Here is a 17976-nt window from a genome sequence, read left to right as displayed (position 1 = left end):
TGGTCTGAAGCAGGCACCTAGAGTCTGGTATTCCAGACTCAGTGACAAACTATTGCAGCTAGGTTTTCAAGCATCCAAAGGAGACACCTCTCTGTTCTTTTACATCAAGGAAGGTATCACCATCTTCTTGCTTGTATATGTCGATGACATAATTGTTGCAAGTTCATCTCAGGATGTTGTCTCAGCTTTGCTCAAGGATCTGAAAACTGATTTTGCACTAAAAGACTTTGGACCCATTACATTATTTTCTTGGAATAGAAGTGCAGAAGGTAGATAATGGTATTCACCTCTCGCAGAGAAAGTATGCCTCAGATGTTCTTAGTCGAGTTGGTATGATAAATTGCAAGCCTACCACTACACCACTCTCTACTTCAGAAAAATTAAGCCTTCACAATGGTGAACCCCTTGGGCCTGAAGATTCAACACGGTATAGAAGCATAGTAGGTGCCCTACAATATCTAACTTTGACTCGTCCGGATCTCAGTTTTGCAGTGAACAAAGTGTGCCAATATTTGCATTCACCTACAACAGATCACTGGACAGCAGTCAAGCGTATCTTAAGGTACCTTCGATACACTCTTCACCATGGGTTGAAGATTTCAAAGTCACCTTCTCTGCTGGTCAGTGCCTTCACTGATGCAGATTGGGCTGGAGATATTGATGACAGGCGCTCTATAGGGGGATTTACTGTTTTTCTGGGCAGTAATTTGGTATCCTGGAGCGCTCGCAAACAACCAACCGTGTCAAGATCTAGTACTGAGGCTGAATACAAAGCTATTGCAAATGCCACTGCTGAGTTGATGTGGATTCTGTCTCTATTGAAGGAACTGAAAATTTCTTGTCCCCCTACAGCAAGAATCTGGTGTGACAATATTGGAGCTACCTATCTCACAGCCAATCCAGTCTTTCATGGTCGTGTTAAGCATGTTGAAATTGACTTCCATTTTGTGCGTGAAAGAGTGGCAAGGAAGCTCCTGGATGTGAGTGATTTCTACAAATGACCAGATAGCAGATGGTTTTACAAAAGCTCTGACGAAGAAGATGGATCTGTTCAGAGACAATCTTAACTTATGCAAGTTATGATTGAGGGGGGATGTTAGATAATATTAAGAATGTATCTTTAAAGTAAGGAAAGGGTGATGCGCCTGTGTAAAGATAGGAAAGGATCTGTTCAGTTATAGATATAATTTGAGGCAATCAATCAGATCTGTTATAGATAGAATCCAATCAATCATAATCTGTTTTGATTGATTGCTGGCGCCAGCCCTTTTGTAATCTGATGATGGTATTCCATCTCCTATAAATACATACAGGCGACCTACTACGGTAGGTAACAAACGCTTCCCAACCTGGTGTTCTTTCAGGTGAAAGAGCAGTGACCCGATTAATGGAGTGATAAGACAAGGTCTCAACTCAGTCAGTTTGGGAGCTTGGGACATTTGGAACCACAAAAACCAATGTGTTTTTGATAAAGTTTCTCCCAACATTACAACAAAGTTCTCAGAAGGGCATGCGAAGATAAAGAGCTTTGGGAGTTAGTTGGGGCTACAAATGTTTGTCTTCTTACAACCCCCATTTTAGGGCTTGAAGAGTTGTAGTTGGTTTTTTTGGTTGTAATAGGTTTTAGTTTTTCCTTATGGTTCAGTTCTTGTATTTTTGCTTTTGGCCACCGTGAGGAGGCCTTTCTCTTGTACCTGTTTTGGTCTTTTTTGGCCCTCTTTTCCTTTAATATAATGATACATAGTGTTGGAATGGGAGAAAACCCTAACCCTAATCGTGGGTTGGGAATGTATTAATAGAAGAGTTAAGTGGGCCAAAGCCTCTTACAATAGGGCTATACAAGGAAACCCTAACCGTTACTCTAACACCCCCCACAGTCACAACTCTACCCGTACAGATGTTGAGACTGGATCGGAACTCAGTGAAAACACTAGACGGAAGCCCCTTGGTGAAGATGTTGGTGAACTGCGAGGTGGTTAGGACGTAGAGAACGCGGACATCGCCGATGACGACACGCTTGCAGACAAAGTGAAGGTCGATCTCCACGTGCTTCGTGCGCTGATGCTACATAAGATTGGTGGAGAGGTAGACTGAGCTGACATTGTCATAGTAGACGAGGGTGGCGCGCTCGAGGGGGCTATGGAGCTTTTGAAGAAGGTGGCGGAGCCAGAAGGCCTCGGCCACGCCGTTGGCCAAAGCGCAATACTTGGCCTCAGCGCTGGAGCGAGAGACGATGGGTGGCCGCTTTGAGGACCAGGAGACGAGGTTGGCGCCCAGAAACACAGCGTAGCCGGATGTGGACCGACACGTGTCGAGCAGACAACGCAGTTAGCGTTGGTATAGACCACTAGCTTAGAAGTCGGGGAGGGTCGGAGGAGAAGATTGAAGTCGATGGAGCCGCGAAGGTAGCGAAGAATCCTCTTGGGAGCGGTGAGGCGGGGCTCCCACGTGGTGTGCATGTGAAGGTACACTTGTTGAACGACATAGGCGATGTCAGGCCAGACAAACGTGAGGTACTGGAGGGCGCTGGTGAAGCTCCGTCACTGTTTTCAAGTCGCTCGATTAGTCACGATTAGTCGTCTACAAGGTTTTAAAGTCGACTAGTCGACTCTAGTCGCCCGAGCACCGATAAGGTTACTAATCGCGATTAGTCATCGATTTGCTCGATTAGTCGAGTCTAGTCGACTCCTACTCGTCCTATAGTCGTCCACCTATAACAAGACATATGTATATATCAATATATAAAGTTGAAGGACTGCAATGCAACAGTACAATAGCTATAGCAGGACAACAGTACACTGATTCAGTGGCGGACCCAAGATTTCTTGACTGGGTATGCAAGATCAAGAGATGTCCTAGGGACATTGTCGTAGTGGCCTAGTGGGTCGGGAGGATAGCTGTGGAAGGCATAAACTAATGTGTTTGATAAGATTGTAGAGGAAGTTTTGAAGAGTAGAGATAGTGTTGCATACATACATATACTATATGGTATTTATATTTTGCAAAACAACTTTGGAAAGGGGGGCTCTACAGACTACAGCTGCCGCGTGATGGAGGGGGCGTAGCTGACGCTCGAGCAGAGGGCCGCCGGAGCACAGCAGAGCGACAGGAGAGGAGGACAACTGCGTTGGAGAAGGTGCGGCGGCGCTGGAGAAGGGTGCACACGCGACTGCGCACTGCATAATGCGTGTACCATATTGGTACAAGTAGGGCAAAATAGTGTTTGTGTTGTACAGTTGGTGGGCCGGCCCATGTAATAGAGACCGAATTAGTGGCCCAAAACAGGCAAAACTAGTCGACCATTATACTTGGTCGGACGACTAATCGCGATTAGTCGGCGACTAGGACGACTAATTGCTTCCTAGTCGCTCTAGTCGAGTCAGAGACCCTAATCGAGCTCCCTCTAGCGATAAGGTCGACTAATCGTGATTAGTCGGACGACTTTAAAACCTTGGTCGTCTAAGTCGGTTTGGACCAATCGCGATTAATTGCCCAAGTCGTCCGACTAATCATGATTAATCGCGATTAATCGCCCAAGTCGGTCAGCTAGAACGACTAGCAAGTCGTCCGACCTGAAAACACCGCTCCGATAGGCCGTCACATCGCTGACTGGGGGACCGTTGTCGTCGAAGAACTTCCCCTGAGTGTCGACAGACGTGGAGCAGGGCTTGTAGTTGAACATGCCAATACACTCCATAATGTTGAGGGCATACTGATGCTCGTAGAGGAAGAGGCCCTGGGGGGGTCGCTCCACGGTGACCCCGATGAAGTGGTGGAGAGGGCCTAGGTCCTTGATCGAGAACTCGCGCTGAAGGGCAGCGATCACGCGTTGGAGAAGGGCGGCACTGGACGCCGTGGGCACGATGTCATTGATGTAGAGGAGGTAGACGGTGTCCTTGCCGTGTCGATGGATGAATAGAGACGTGTCTGACTTGGCCTCGACGAAGCCAAGGGAGACCAAGTAGGACTGTAGGAGGCAAAGCGACTGTACCAAGCCATTGACGCCTGCTTAAGGCCATACAGAGAGCGGTTCAACATGCAGACCAGACCCGAGCAAGTGGAGTCGACGAAGTCGGCGGGCTGACTGCATTACACCGTCTCGGTTAGTGTGTCGTGTAGGAAGGCATTCTTGACGTCTAGCTGGTGGACCGTGTAGTCCCGGGAGAGGGGAGGGAGAGGACTGCCCGAACGGTGGCGAACTTGACGATGGGGTTGAAGGCCTCATCCTAGTCCATTCCGGGGCTCTGAGTCAAGCCCCGAAGTACCCTACGGGCCTAGTAGCGATCGAGCGAGCTGTTAGATGTGAGCTTGTGGCGGAAGATTCACTTGCCGGTGACCACGTTGGTGCCCGGGGGACAACAACACCAAGTACCAAGTGTGGTTGGCTAGCAGGGCCGCGTACTCCTCCATGGTGCGGCGTAAATGGGAAAAAAGCAGGATGAAAGAAAGGACAGTTTGAAAAGAGAAAAAAAAACAGATTGAAAGAAACACTTTGCTCTTTATTACTAGGTATATGCGTGTGTGTATCCTTGTACTATATATATGCCCTCTGTGTTGTGCTCATTACAACATTCAACTCAAGATGTTATGCTCTAAAAAAATCCTTTAGAAAATTCTACATCATTATTTTTCCGGGATTGTATGACAACTTCTCGTTGAAATTTGTTCTTCACCTTGAAGCTGTTGTTACATTCCATATGTTATTTGCCTATTTGCAGCTTCAGCAGATCACTCTAGCTGCAGAAGAACAAGCAAAGGTTGCTAATGAGAACCTGTCCACACTATCTGCTACTGTAAAATCCAAACAGGTACCCTGTTACCCTCTTACAGTTACATTGCATTCACTCTCTTTTTAAAAATCATAGTTAACATTTAGTTTGTTCCTGCAACCATTTCATGTTATAGCCTAATTTATTAATGTGACTGGGTACACTTATAATTTTTTTGCGACTTCCAGGAACTAGCATACCATTCATGTTATAGTCTGATTTATTAACGTGACTGGGTACATATATAATTTTTTGCCAAATTCCAGGAACTAGCATATGAATTCCTCGGTAATTTATTGATGGAGACTCAAGGAATAAATGTGGAGATGGATCAGTGGAGAAACTCGGTTGACAGTGCTCTTTCTTTTATTGATGAACTCTTTCAGAATCTCTGCATCATGGCACAAGGCATTCGTGTATGGTATCTCATTTTGCATGATAGCATTTCCAGATTGGACTTCGAATAACCATGCCATTTATTTAAGTTAGTTTTTATTATTCGATATTCAGAATTGAGTGTCAGCAAGCATTTTAATCAATTATAGACATCAGCTCAGAGATTCAGTATGGCATATGCTTTAACAATGAAAATGTCAATCTGGTTTTCCCTAGTTTTCACCTGGGCACTAGTATCCTACTACTGCAAAGAAATATAATGTGAATTGCTACCATGATCTTTGAGGGTTGTGAATCAAGTCCATTGCTATGTTACATTTATAAGTATTGGAATAGAAAACACTAACCCTAACAGGGGTTGGGTGATGTATTAATAGACTGAGTAAATTGGGCCAGGCCCATTACAGAGGGGTGAGATAGTAATTACACGGGGAAAACCCCAAACCCTAAACGGGTATTCTAATACCCCCCCCCCGTAGTCACAACTCTATCCTGTACAGATGTTGAGACTGGAGCGAAAATCTAAAAATACACTCGACGGTAACCCCTTGGTGAAGATGTCGGCGAACTGCAGCGTGGTGGGGACGCTGAGAACCCGAACGTCATCGGCGGCGACACGCTCGCGGACGAAGTGCAGGTCGATCTCCACGTGCTTCGTGCGCTGATGCTGCACGGGATTGGTGGAGAGGTAGACTGCGCTGACGTTGTTGCAGTAGACGAGGGTGGCACGCTGCAGGGGACTGTGGAGCTCGTGGAGGAGCTGTCGCAGCCAGGAGGCCTCTGCCACGCCGTTGGCCACGGCGCGGCACTCGGCCTCAGCACTGGAGCGAGAGACGACAGGCTGCCGCTTGGTGGCCCAGGAGACGAGGTTGGCGCCCAGGAACACGGCGTAACCGGAGGTGGATCGACGCGTGTCTAGACAGCCAGCCCAGTCGGCGTCGGTGTAGACCACGAGTTCCGACGTCGGGGATGGTCGGAGTAGGAGGCCGTAGTCGAGGGAGCCGTGGAGGTAGCGCAGGATCCGCTTGAGAGCGGTGAGATGAGGCTCCCGCGGGGTGTGCATATGCAGGCACACCTGCTGGACGGCGTAGGCGATGTCAGGCCTGGAGAAGGTGAGGTACTGGAGTGCGCCGGTCAGGCTCCGGTAGGATGTCGCATCGACGACCGGGGGCCTGTCGTCCTCTAAGAGCTTCGCCTGAGTGTCGACAGGTGTGGAGCAGGGCTTGCAGTCGGACATGCCAGCCCGCTCCAGTATGTCGATGGCGTACTGGCGCTGATGGAGGAAGAGACCCTAGGGCCGGTGCTCGACGGTGATGCCGAGGAAGTGGTGGAGGGGCCCCAGGTCCTTCATCGCGAACTCCCGCTGCAGGGCGACGATCGTGCGCTGTAGAAGGTCGGTGGTGGATGCCGTGAGCACAATGTCGTCGACGTAGAGCAGAAGGAAGACGGTGTCGTCGCCGCGGCGGTGGATGAAAAGGGACGTGTCCGACTTGGCCTCGACGATGGAGGCCAAGTAGGAAGCGAAGTGACTGTACCAGGCCCGCGGCGCCTGCTTGAGGCCGTAGAGGGAGCGGTTCAGCCGGCAGACCAGATCCGGACGAGCTTCGTCGACGAAGCCGGTGGGCTGGCTGCAGTAGACAGTCTTCGTCAGAGTGCCGTGGAGGAAGGCATTCTTGACGTCGAGTTGATGGATTGCCCAGTCCTGGGAGAGGGCGAGGGAGAGGACGGTGCGAACAGTGGCGAACTTGACGACGGGGTTGAAGGTCTCGTCGTAGTCCACTCCGGGGCGTTGGGTGAAGCCCCGAAGGACCCAACGGGCCTTGTAGCGGTCGAGGGAGCCGTCTGAGGTAAGCTTGTGGCGAAATAGCCACTTGCCGGTGACCACGTTGGTGCCTGGTGGACATGGCACCAGGTCCCAGGTGTGGTTGGCTAGGAGGGCCGCGTACTCCTCCATAGCGCGTCGCCAGTGTGGGTCGGCGACAGCGGTGCGAACGGAGGAGGGGACCGGGGAGGCGTCCGGTGGAGTGGTAGTCGTATCAGCTGCCAAGATCAGCCGGTCGACAGGTCAAAGAACGCTGGCGGCGCGCCGGGTCACCATCGGGTGGACGTGCCCGGGGTCGCGATGGATGGCGACCGGGTGGTACACCGGTGGCTCGGGGCCGCGGGCGTGGCCGACTCGCGGCGGTGATAGACGACGGCGGGGTCGGCGAAGCGCACCGGGCTCATTGACGGGCCCAGGTCAGCAGGTGTCGAGGTAGTGACATGGCGGCGACGGCGGTAGATGAGCGCGGGGTCGGCGAAGTTAGCCGTGGGCGTTGACGGGGCCGCGCATGGTGCGGGAGGGGTCGACGGAGCCGCGCATGGCACAGGCGTGGTCGACGGGGCCACGGGTGGCGCAGGCGTGGTCGACGGGGCCGCGCGTGGCGCAGGCGTGATCGACGTGGCCGCACGTGGCGCGGGAATAGGCGCGAGCCACGACGTCGAGGCCGCACGGGGTGCGGGTAAAGGCGCAACGCGGGGCGCCTGGGAGGAGGGGGAGAACTGATCGGACTCGAGGAGGGAGTCGAGATCGGTGGGTGGGGAGGGGCCAGCAAGGTGAAACACATCCTCGTCGAAGACGACGTGACGAGAGATGATGATGCGGTGGGAGGCGAGGTCCAGACACTGATACCCCTTGTGGTCAGAGGAGTAGCCAAGGAAGAGGCGGCAGGTGGAGCGAGGAGAAAGCTTATGAGGGGCAGTAGCGGAAGTGTTAGGGTAGCAGGCACAGCCGAACACGCGAAGGTGGGTGTAGGTGGGGGCTGTGCCGTACAGGGTGAAGTAGGGAGTAGGGTGGCTCACCGCCTTGGAGGGAAGACGGTTGAGAAGGTGTGTGGCGGTGTGCAGGGCCTCTGCCCAGTAGCTGGCAGGGAGAGACGCCTGGAAGAGAAGGCAGCAGATCATATTGGTGGTGGTGCGAATCATGCGTTCGACTCGGTCGTTTTGGGCAGAAGTGTAAGGGCACGAGAGACGCAACTGGACGCCATGAGTGAGAAAGAAAGAGCGGGAGGCGTGGTTATCGAACTCACGGCCATTGTCACACTGCAGGGCACGGACTGGGCGGTGAAACTGGCTGGAGACCCAGGCGAAGAAGTGTGTGAGGGTGGTGAACGTGTCGGACTTCAATCGAAGAGGAAAAGTCCAAAAAATGGGAAATTTCATCCAAAATCACCAAATAGTATTTATAACCAGAAAGACTGAGTACAGGAGAGGTCCAGAGATCACAATGAACCAGGTCAAAATTCTGCTCAGCCCGAGAAGAAGACGTGGTGAATGGGAGACGAGTATGCCGACCTAACTGACAAGCATGACAGAGGCCCTCAAAATGTCCCCTACTACATGAAAGATCTAGGCTACTGGTAATCTTGGTCATGACGTCAGGTCCGGGATGTCCGAGACGACGATGCCAAGTGGTGGAGGAGGTGGTGGAGACCAGGGCAGGAGGCGGAGACGCGCCGGAGGTGGATGGCCGGAGCGTGTAGAGGGGCCCCGAGCTGTCACAGCGCGCGAGGGGAGTCTTGGTGGCCAGATCCTTCACAGAGAAACCAGAGGGGTCAAACTCAATGGAACAGGAGTTGTCAGTGGTGAAACGACGAAGAGAAAGAAGATTATGAGTGATGTGGGGGGCTACCAGAACGTCGTTGAGGTAGAACGGTCCAAGGATAACCGAGGCACCTACTGAGGTGACGGGCAGAGTGGAACCGTTTCCGACGACGATCGATGAAGGATGAGAGGAATGGGGGGGATGGGAGCGAGAGAGCGTGCCTGTAGTGGGAGTGGTGTGGTAGGAGGCACCAGAGTCGATCACCCAGTCGGAGAAAGGAGGCGTGATCGCCATGGTGCTGAAAGCGACGGCGAGGGAGGCGTTGTCCCAGCCTCCAGATAGCGGGGACCAAGTCGTCGTGGGGGTCCCCAGGGGCAGGAGTTGGAGGCATGCCGTAGGGAGGCGTGGGAGGCACACCGTAGGGTGGCGCAATCAAGAGGGTCGGCGCCAGGGGACGGGAGGTACGAGGGGCCTGGCCCAACCACATGGCGATGGTCCCGGTCCAGGGGTTATAGAATGACGACCACGCCTGGCCGCCACCCCGGTCGGGGGGACCACCACGAGAGGAGCCGCTACCCCCATGGCCGCCCTTGCGGGAACGACGACCTCTATCGGCGGCGGACGCCAGACGAGGGGCCGCAGGGCCGGCAGGTGTGGGGCGGGTAGGGGCTCCGGTCGACGGAGGGCGAGGGGCCTGGCCCCCTGAAGGTGCCTGACCGCTGGGAGGAGTGCTGTAGAGCGCCGGAGCCGGAGCAGGGGCCTCGGACGCCATGGTGAGCTCCTCGAGGAGAAGCTCGTTCCTAACGGCATGGAATGTGGGAAAGGGAACGGTCCTCTTGATGAGAGCCTTCAGGTGGCCATAGCGGGGGCTGAGGCCACGCAAAAGGTTCAACACCAAGGTCCGGTCGGCGACAGGCTCGCCGAGGTCGCGGAGAGAGTCTGCCATGCCCTTCATCTGGCGGCAGTACTCGTCCACGGAGAGGTCCCCCTGAGAGAACAGGTGGAACTGGGCGTCGAGGTGCAGGGCGCGAGCGTCCCGGTTCCCGAGGAACTGTTCTTCGAGGGCGAGCCACGCCTGACGGCCCGTGTCCGCCTGGTCGCGGATGATGTCCTGGAGCTCGGTGATGGTTCCGTGGAGCCAGGAGAGGACCACGGAGTCCATCAGGGACCAGGCCAGGGACGACGGGGTGGCGACGTCGTCGAGGACGTGGTCGTCGAGGGCGTAGCGCCGCAAGGTGAGGAGGACCTGCCTCCTCCAGCGAGGGTAGTGGGAGGACGCCGGGCACGAGGGACCGGATGTTCTGTAGTCCGGCCGCCTGGGCGTGGAAAGCGGCGATGTGGTCAGCATTGAGTCCAGAGGTGCGGGGAGCCTCTAGGGTGGGCGAGGGTGTCTCCTGGTCGACCGGAGGAGGGCCGATGACGAGACGCTGCGCAGTGGCCATCTGGGCGGTCAGTGTGGCGGCCAGGGCGCGCTCCTGTTCCAGCGCGCGAGACGCGGCACGCTCGCGCTCCTGAGAGGCGGCCATGGCAGCCTGGATGGTCGCGATGGCCGATGACATGGTGGAGTCGGTGGAGAGCGTCGTGGAAGCCCAGGTGGCATCGACAACGAGCGGACGAGTGGTGGAGAGCCTAGGGGGCAGCTGCCTGAGGAGGCGGGTCAGCGATAGAAGACCGGTAAGGGCGCCTGTACACGCCGGGTAGCCCGGTAGGCCAAGCCCGAAGGGACGAGGTCGGCGGCGCGTGCGCTGGTCGCAGCAGTGGCGCTAGGCGAGGAGAGGCTGGCGGCCAGGGGTGCGGCCAGGCGTGCGTCGACGCCGGTGGTGGCTGCGCCAGCGGGGGGTAGACCCGCAGCAATGCCAGCAGGGGCTAGACCCGCCGCAGCGCCAGCAGGGGCCAGACCTACGGCTGCTCTGGCATGGGCGGCCGCGTCAGGCGCGCCGGCGTCGACGTTCTGCAGGGCAGCGACATGACGGTGGTCCATGGCCGGGTGGAGAAGGGCCGACGCGGTGGAGGAGGATGACTGGCACGTGGGGGCGGACCGACAACGGAGGAGGAGGCAGGCCGGCGCGGAAGTGGAGGATGATCGGCGTGTGGGGGCAGACCGGTGGCGGGGGCGCGTCTGGCTGGGTGGAGAAGGGCCGACGCGGTGGAGGCAGGCCGACACAGAAGTGGAGGACCGGCAGCGGGGGCGCGTCGGGAATGGCGCGCGGTGGATCCGGCGGCGCGCGGGACCGGCAGGAAGGCAGGGGCGCGGCCAGGTGGGAGGAGAGGGAGGCGGCCGGCGCAGGGAGGTGTGTCGCCGGCGGCTGGGAAGGGAGGAGAGGGTGCGGCGGCTGGGAGAAGCGTCAGATGGGGAGGAAACCTAATTTGGCTCTGGTACCATATTGGAATAGAAAACCCTAATCCTAACAGGGGTTGGGTGATGTATTAATAGACTGAGTAAACTGGGCCAGACCCATTACAGAGGGGTGAGATATTAATTACACGGGGAAAACCCCAAACCCTAAACGGGTATTCTAACAATAAGCTTGGAAAAATAGTACATGCAATGTCTCATCGATGGAACCCTCTGTCATTCTAATTATTTATCATGTACATTACTAAATTCTCATATGCTTAGTGTGGCACTACATTTATTTAACTGTGAACATAGTTTCCAACAAGCCATCTTAATGCACATATGTAATTGATGTGTAATTTGGGTTTCCAAAGGAAGTAAATCACTCTGCTCATGAAGATAGTGCACGGTCCTGTTCTGTGATCAGGGACTATGAAAAACTATCAACCTGTTTGATGGACAAAGTTTACAAACTTGAATTGGAGAAGGTATATTAAAATTCTTTTTTCCTTAAACCGCTCAAGTTCTAAGCAGCTCATCTTTTTTTCAATGTTACTTTGATTTGAGTGCAGAAACTATTGGAGGAACAGTCCCAAGACCAACAAAATGAGATTTATAAGCTGAAGGCCAATCTGGAAAGCTGTGAGAAGGCCATAGATGTTCGTCACTGGTTAAGTTCTTTTCAGTCATTTAATTCTTAGTTTCTATCACCTAATATATAACTTCATTATCTGTGCACTAAAATATTTTACTTATACTCAGGACTGTACTCTTCAACATGAATTGGAGAAGGATGCCATTCTTTTAGAGCTCCTAAACCTCCAGAAGGAAGTATCTATCTTGTCATCATCTTCTTTGATGAAAGAAAAGGAATCTATCCGAAAGGAACTTGATAGAACTAAATCAAAGTTAAGAGAGACGGAGGACAAACTTAAGAATTCCATTCAGGAGAAAACAAAACTTCAGGTTACCAACAAGCAACATGCCATTGTTTATATAAATTTTATTGCCACTTAAAAGCCAGCTGTTTCTGATGTATAGTTGATGCATGTTCTTTTACCAGAGTGAGAAAGCAGAGGCCCACAAAGAAATTAAGAAATTGCAAAGCCAGAGAACTTTGCTTGAACGTGATTTACGGAAACGTGATTCAGCTACTGTTGACAAAAGGCATGAACTGAATTCCATGCCACAGGAAAGTTCTGGTGCTTTTGGTCACATGCAGGTATGTGTTATTCTTTGCAAACCCCACACTTTTCTAGGATGTACTGGGCTGCTTAATGCATAATTCTCAGTTTGGTGTACATATCAGGGTCTTGGTCTAACATTGCTATCAGTTACAGGTCGACTTTTACATATCACTGTAGATGCTTAATGCATAATTTTTCCTTTGAGATCATCTCTGCTGGACAAGGAAGCAATAGCTTAGCTGGTAGAGCCTCTAGTTGATTGGCGCCCACCTGGGGTTTGATCCCAGGTGCTCTCACATTTTGTGTAGATAATTCTCCAAGGGTTTGGTAACCCCTCTCCCTTTCTCTACCTTAAAGAGAGGGGGGAATACAGATCCTTAAGGGCTTGTTCGGTTATTTTCAATCCATATGAATTGAAGGAGATTGATACGGATTGAAGGGGATTTTGACTTAGTAGGGATTGAAACCCCCTCAATCTCCCTCAATCCATATGGATTGGGGTAGAACCGAACAAGCCCTAAGGGCCAGGGAGCAAGGGAATTGGAGGGGATTGAGGGCTAGTTTGGGAATCCGAATCCCCTCCGGGATTCCTATCATTTCCCCGGGTAGCAATTCCAAGGAGTGTCATTTAAATAAGATATTTAGTTATTTATGGAGGGTTTCCCTCCCTAGGTTTGTCTCCCCTTGCTTCCAAACTAGCCCTGAGGGGGCTAAAATCTCCTTCCTATTTAATTTTGAATAGGAAGGGGATTTTAGCCCCCTCAATCCCCTTCAATTCTCTTGCTCCAAACTAGCCCTAAAGAGATAGACATGTTTGACCAAGAATCTCATTTATCTTTTTTCTTTCAACATTCAGGAGAACTACCAAAATCTTGAGATGCATGCTTTTGATATGGATGCTGAAATTTATTCTTTACAAGAAGCTCTTGTCACTTCAATTGATGAAAAGGATGAAGCGTTGTCTAAAGTAGGGCTTATAACATCTGAACTAGAAGATCTTGCGAATAAACTGAACTTAGCAGAATCAGAAAGGAACTCCTTTAGCAACGAGATCACACTCTTGGTATACATAACATATCTTTGCAAATATCTTTGATCTCATTGGCTCTTGTGCATCCATTTTTTCTATCCATTTTTTCTATCTTTTTGTAATGCAGACTGAAAAGTTAATTGCATCTGAATCTTCCCTTAAAAGTTTGGAGACTTCTCTCAATTCTGTATCAAGGGAAAAGGAAGATTTGGGAATGGTAAAACACTACACTTTTACCCATTTATATGTTATATGAAATGATTTCATTTTCTTTCAAATGAATGCAGCAACTTACTGATGCCCTTTTGGACATGGAATCTGAAAGATCAATTTGGACAGCAAAGGAGAAAGAATATGTAGAAGCTAATCATAGATTGAACATCTGCCTTGATGAGAACCACAAACTTTCAGAAGATTTGATGAAGGTACCTTTGATAGGATTGCATTTTTTAGTTCCCCTAATGTACGCATCTACCAGGTGGATTTTTCCTATCTTGGCATTGCCTAGATGCTTTTCATAGAGGCCTTACGTTGAATGTGATTCCATGTTATTTTTCACTAATAATAGCATTGCCAAATATGGATTATTGTGTTGTAGTGTATAAATGGATTGCCTACCTTCTCTTAATAGCTTAGGTTTTTGGGTTGAACTGGTTAGTGTGTCAACTCTAACATGATATCAGAGCCAAAGATCTTGAGTTCGAATCTTGGTAGAGGCTTTATTTGTGTCTCCGGCTCTCCGCCCCTTTATTTCCACGTTTGCGCCTTTCTCTCTGGCTGCACGTGAGTAGGGATGTTGAAGTGTATAAGTGGATTTACTACCTTCTAATAGCTTAGGCATTTGGGTTGAGCTGGTTAGTGCGTCCACTCTAACATATTGGTCTACGAATCTCCGTTTGGTTCTTTTGACTTTGTAAAATTTGTTTTCCTCAGTCTTGATAAATTTTTCTATAGGGGTTTCCCCTACAACCTTTCTCCGTAAAAAAACATATTGGTCTACAAAGGGCCTTTGGGTTTAATGTATATATTATATACTGTTTTACCATTCAAAATCAAAAAAACTTATGTATTGAATGATATATTGTAATGCACAATTAGGTGATGCAAGAGCTAGGGTGTTGTAGAGAACAATGCAAAACAATGGAGGATAAACTGGTGCTTTCCATGAAGAGTGACATGAATGAGAAAGTAACGGAATGCAGGTTAGTCTTTTCATTGAGCCTTTTTTATCAAGGCATTTGTGTGTCTTTATGTGCTTTCAGTGTTCTTTGACTGTGAAAGGACCTCTAGCGTAATGGTTAAGGCTTCTGAGTAGCACCTCCAGGTCCTGGGTTCGATCCCCCTCGGGGGCGAATTTCAGGATTGGTTAAAAGATCTCCTCGCTATGCCTTGCTCGCTCCCGGGTTACGTCCTGCGCGCCACCCTCTGGCTGGGCCGTTGCAGAGTGGGCGATGACGGCCCGCAAGAGATGGGGGGCCAGGGTTCGGGGATTTTTTTGGCCGAGACCATGTTTCAGTCTCTTAATATAATACTGGGAGGACAGTCTTTCCCTCCTCGGCTAGTTTTTTTCTTTGACCGAGGATTACTAACATGTTATGTATGAGCTTGTACATGGTGAAAGGAGATATGGCTTGGGGAATAGTAGAATGATTATAGAGGTACAAGGGTGTAGAATATGTAGGCAAGGATCGTCTAAGGTTTATAGAAAGCACCCAATCAATAATGATCCTTGCCTAATCTATGATCAACTATCAGAAACACCATGATCAACACATATGATAGGCCTGATCAGCCCAATCTAACACATATGGCAGGCTTGAGCAACACATATGGTAGGCCTGATCAGCGCAATCTGATACACCCCCACAGTCTGATCTTCAACCACTTTACACATTTAGACTGGACCTAAACTCAATGAAGACTAAAGATGACAGTCCTTGGGTTCGGGGATTTTTTTGGTCGAGACCATGTTTCAGTCTCTTAATATAATACTGGGAGGACGGTCTTTCCCTCCTCGGCTAGTTTTTTTCTTTGACCGAGGATTAGTAACATGTTATGTATGAGCTTGTACATGGTGAAAGGAGATATGGCTTGGGGAATAGTAGATTGATTATAGAGGTACAAGGGTGTAGAATATGTAGGCAAGGATCGTCTAAGGTTTATAGAAAGCACCCAATCAATAATGATCCTTGCCTAATCTATGATCAACTATCAGAAACACCATGATCAACACATATGATAGGCCTGATCAGCCCAATCTAACACATATGGCAGGCTTGAGCAACACATATGGTAGGCCTGATCAGCGAATCTGACACCCCCACAGTCTGATCTTCAACCACTTTACACATTTAGATTGGACCTAAACTCAATGAAGACTAAAGATGGCAGTCCCTTGGTGAATATGTCCGCATACTAAGACGACGTTGGGACACGAAGTACACGAAGATCACCAACAGGCAACAACGACTCACTCTCGAACAGAGTGAAATTCAATCTCAATGTGTTTGGTTCGTTGATGCTTGACCGGGTTGGAGGTCATGTAGACGACACTGATATTTTCGCAATATACTAGTGTGGCGCGATGAAGTGAGGGCGTGAAGCTCTAGAAGGAGTTGGCGCACCAGGTGGCTTCGATGACTCCATTAGCAACTGCACGATACCCAGCCTTAGCACTGGACCTTGATACAATGTTTTGATGCTTGGAGGACAAGAGATGAGGTTGTCACCAAGAAACACATGATAACCTTAGGTGGACTTGCGTGTACCTGGACAACCAGCCCAATTAGCATCAGCGTAAACTACAAAATCAATAGTCATGGAAGGTCACAATAGAAGACCTAGGTGAAGAGTACCTCGAACGTAGCGAGGAATCCATTTTAGAGCCACAAGGTGAGGCTCCCGGGATCATGCATGTGAAGGCAGACTTGTTGTACGAAATATGTTATATCTGGGCGATTGAAGGTCAAGTACTGTAAGGCACCGGCAAGACTGCGAAAATCCATGGTGTCGGCCACAGGCGTACCATTAGCAATAGCCACCTTGGGGTTTGTGTCAACTAGTGTTGGAAGAATGTTGAGTATATACTATTTCTGAGAGAGAAGACCATCGCCGCAACATTGAACATGCATATTGAGGAAGTGGTGTAGCTCACCCAGATCCTTCATGGAGAATTCGTACTGGAGGGCCGAGATAATTTGTCGAACGAGTAGATGAGGAGGCTGTGAGAACGATGTCGTCAACATAACGGAGTAGATAAGCATAGTTTGATCCATGCCGATAGATGAAGATCAAAGTGTCCGAATAAGCTTCAATAAACCCAAGAGAAGTCAGATGTGTAGCAAACCTATTGTACTTTGCATGAGGAGCATGTTTGAGCCCGTAGAGAGACTTGTTGAGCCGAAAACAAAGTCTGGGTGGGCTAGGTCCTCGAAACCGGATGACTGCATATAGTAGATAGTCTCGGTCAAAGTGCCATGGAGGAAAGCATTCTTCACATCGAGCTGGTGAGCAGGCCAATGGCAAGAGAGGGCAAGAGAGCACAATGTGAATAGCCGCTGGTTTCACCACCATGATTTGTCGCTGGGTGAAGCCACGGAGGACCCAACACGCCTTGTAGCGGTAGCGCTCAAGTGACCCGTCTATGTGGAACTTGTGCTTGAAGAACCACTTGCTCGTCACCATGTTGGCATATGGCGGGCGAGGGTCAAGATCCCATGTGTGGTTCACTAGAAGAGCAACATCTTCATCCTCCATAGCAGCACACCAACTCGTGCCGACGGGACATAGAGCGCGTGCGTCAGAGGAGCAATAGAAGGCGCCGACGAAGTGGGGAGCACCGTGGGCACTCTAGGGTCTACCTTGATGAGGCTGAGAGCACTTGCAGAGGCCGTGGGTTTTGGTGGGTAAAATGTTAATCAAGGATGTTGCTGTAGAGAGATACTCGACCTAGCACGAGGGAGGCATGTGGGCCTAAAATAGAAGGGAGTGAACACATTATTGATGGTGCTAATGATGCGTTCAGCTTTACCATTTTGAGGTGACGTATAGGGGCAGGACATGCGAAGGTGGATGCCTTGAGTGAGGAAGAAGAGATGGACACTAGAGTTGTCAAATTCACGCTTGTCGCACTAGACGACCTTCACGGAGGCATCAAGTTGCTTTGAGGTGTAGGAGATGAAGGCGACGAGTGTGCTGAAAGTGTTAGATTTGAGGTGCAGAGGTAAAGTCCACAAATAATGAGTGCAATCATCTAGAATGACCAAATTATATTTGCAACATAAGACACTAATAAATGGAGATGTCCACATATCACAATGTAGAATATCAAACTTGCTAGATGCACGAGACGTAGAGACAGGAAAGGGCAGACAAACATGGCGCCCTAACTGATAAGCATAAGATTGAGCAATCCTCTATCTGATAAGACACACTAGAAGCAAGTTTTGACAATGCCTCAGTACCGGGGTAGCCATGCTATTGATGCCACACAGGGGAGGGGACCTTGGTGACCAAGGAATGAATCAGAGGAACACAGAGAGTATAGCGACCTAGAGCTATTGCACATGGCGACCATGTTCTTGGAGTGCAGATCCTTCACCGAGCAACTGGCGAACATAGATAAGATTCTTAATTATTTGGAGGGAAACAAGAATATTATTAAGGTGCTAGGA

At 50.4% G+C, this 17976-nt stretch overlaps 1 protein-coding gene across 8 annotated transcripts in view; it reads left to right on the top strand.

The window, feature by feature from the left end:
- LOC103632770 (kinesin-like protein KIN-7I) overlaps nucleotides 1-17976 on the top strand; it is a 56630-nt gene that overhangs the window by 26784 nt on the left and 11870 nt on the right. For 7 of the 8 annotated variants that reach the window (XR_004851510.1, XM_020540943.3, XM_020540940.3 and 4 more), the window contains exons 18-27: nucleotides 4719-4808; nucleotides 5036-5185; nucleotides 11461-11574; nucleotides 11659-11745; nucleotides 11849-12052; nucleotides 12150-12308; nucleotides 13130-13336; nucleotides 13431-13520; nucleotides 13591-13728; nucleotides 14402-14505. Coding sequence is in view for 7 of the 8 variants with exons in the window: in XM_020540943.3 (XP_020396532.1) it covers nucleotides 4719-4808; nucleotides 5036-5185; nucleotides 11461-11574; nucleotides 11659-11745; nucleotides 11849-12052; nucleotides 12150-12308; nucleotides 13130-13336; nucleotides 13431-13520; nucleotides 13591-13728; nucleotides 14402-14505 (1343 nt within the window). In the remaining variant the exon portion in view is untranslated. The remainder of the gene's footprint in view (nucleotides 1-4718; nucleotides 4809-5035; nucleotides 5186-11460; nucleotides 11575-11658; nucleotides 11746-11848; nucleotides 12053-12149; nucleotides 12309-13129; nucleotides 13337-13430; nucleotides 13521-13590; nucleotides 13729-14401; nucleotides 14506-17976) is intronic. The other variant, XM_020540944.2, reaches the window with a different exon arrangement.

The sequence above is a fragment of the Zea mays genome, chromosome 7 (assembly GCF_902167145.1).
Source record: "Zea mays cultivar B73 chromosome 7, Zm-B73-REFERENCE-NAM-5.0, whole genome shotgun sequence".
Taxonomy (NCBI): Eukaryota; Viridiplantae; Streptophyta; class Magnoliopsida; order Poales; family Poaceae; genus Zea; species Zea mays.
This window is presented reverse-complemented; position numbering and strand designations above follow the sequence as displayed.